This window comes from Sphaeroforma arctica (genome assembly GCF_001186125.1).
Source record: "Sphaeroforma arctica JP610 unplaced genomic scaffold supercont1.6053, whole genome shotgun sequence".
Classification (NCBI taxonomy): Eukaryota; class Ichthyosporea; order Ichthyophonida; genus Sphaeroforma; species Sphaeroforma arctica.
In genome coordinates, this window is record NW_014034505.1 from 1 (window position 1) to 1,406 (window position 1,406).

Consider the following 1,406-nt stretch of genomic DNA (forward strand, 5'->3'; position numbering starts at 1 on the left):
TAGCACAGGCCAACACACACACAGCAACATACCACAGTACACGAGTACGGCATCTGCACGGCACTCACCCCGGCATATAAACGTCGAGTCTAAAAATAGCACAGGCCAACACACACACAGCAACATACCACAGTACATGAGTACGGCATCTCACGGCACTCACCCCAGCTTATAAACGTCGAGTCTAAAAATAGCACAGGACAAAACAAACTACAACAAGTGGACAGTTCGGTACCTGTGGGGTGAACCATTGCAGGTCTTCGTCGTCAGCGTATGTGGGTGGGTGGTCCGTTGTCCTGTCCACAATACTCTCCACCACACGCCCGTTCTCCAATGAGATTGAGTCCTTCTCCAGTGTTTTCGGCTGTGATAAGCTTTGTTGCAGGATGAGCGGCACTTCGTCTGCACAATGAGAGGTGCGTGTGAGTGGGTGATAGTCAGTAAGAGTACAGGGAAGTAGACACTACTACCTAAACGGGATGACCAGAGGCCAGCTGTAGGTAGAACCATTTCGGTACGTACGTCCTCCCGTGTTGAAATATTGATAGATACTACATGAAGGATGCAAACAGCCACCTGTGCATCAACTGTTTGTCGTATCTCGTATATCAAACACCCATGCTATTAAATGAACTCTCGTATATCAAACACGCATACTTTGTATAAACTCTCGTGTATCCACACACATACTTTTGTATAAACTCTCGTATATAAAACACTCATAATTTTGTATAAACTCTCGTATATCCACACACATACTTTTGTATAAACTCTCGTATATCAAACACTCATACTTTTGTATAAACTCTCGTATATCCACACACATACCTTTGTATAAACTCTCGTATATCCACACACATACCTTTGTATAAACTCTCGTATATCCACACACATACCTTTGTGGGGTGGACAATAGCCGGCAGTGGGAATGAAAAGTTTGGTGCGCGCGACCTCTGCGCTGCATCGCTCGGCAATGGTTGCGAGTGTGTGTGTGGTGAAGAAGGTGTCGGGCTCAGTCATCATAATCCACGAGGCATTGAACTCGGTCTTGGCGATCTGTTTTTGACAGGAAGAATTGTAAATACGAATACGATTAGTTATAGATAGTTGACTATGTTCTACACATCACTGACAGAGTGGTTGTGACTACCTACAGGGACTATTTATGGATAGATGACTATGTCCTACACATCACCGACAGATTGGTTGTGACTACCTACAGTGACTATTTATGGATAGATGACTATGTCCTACACATCACTGACAGAGTGCTTGTGACTACCTACAATGATTATTTATGAATATAAATATAATGACATGCTTATACGTCCCATAAAAACGAACTAAGCTGCAAATGCACCCGAGAGTGGGAAAGGGATAAGGGTGATGTCGGAGTGAATAGATCT

General features: G+C 43.9%; 1 protein-coding gene across 1 annotated transcript; it reads right to left on the bottom strand.

Moving 5' to 3' along the window:
- Positions 1-235: 235 nt before the first annotated feature.
- On the bottom strand, positions 236-1,030 carry SARC_15398 (hypothetical protein; the record flags this gene model as incomplete). Its single annotated transcript, XM_014290480.1, has 2 exons — positions 897-1,030; positions 236-402 (listed from the first exon to the last, which is right to left on the bottom strand). Coding segments are annotated over exons 1-2 (294 nt in total), but the record flags the coding sequence as incomplete, so codon positions are not given.
- Positions 1,031-1,406: the final 376 nt, after the last annotated feature.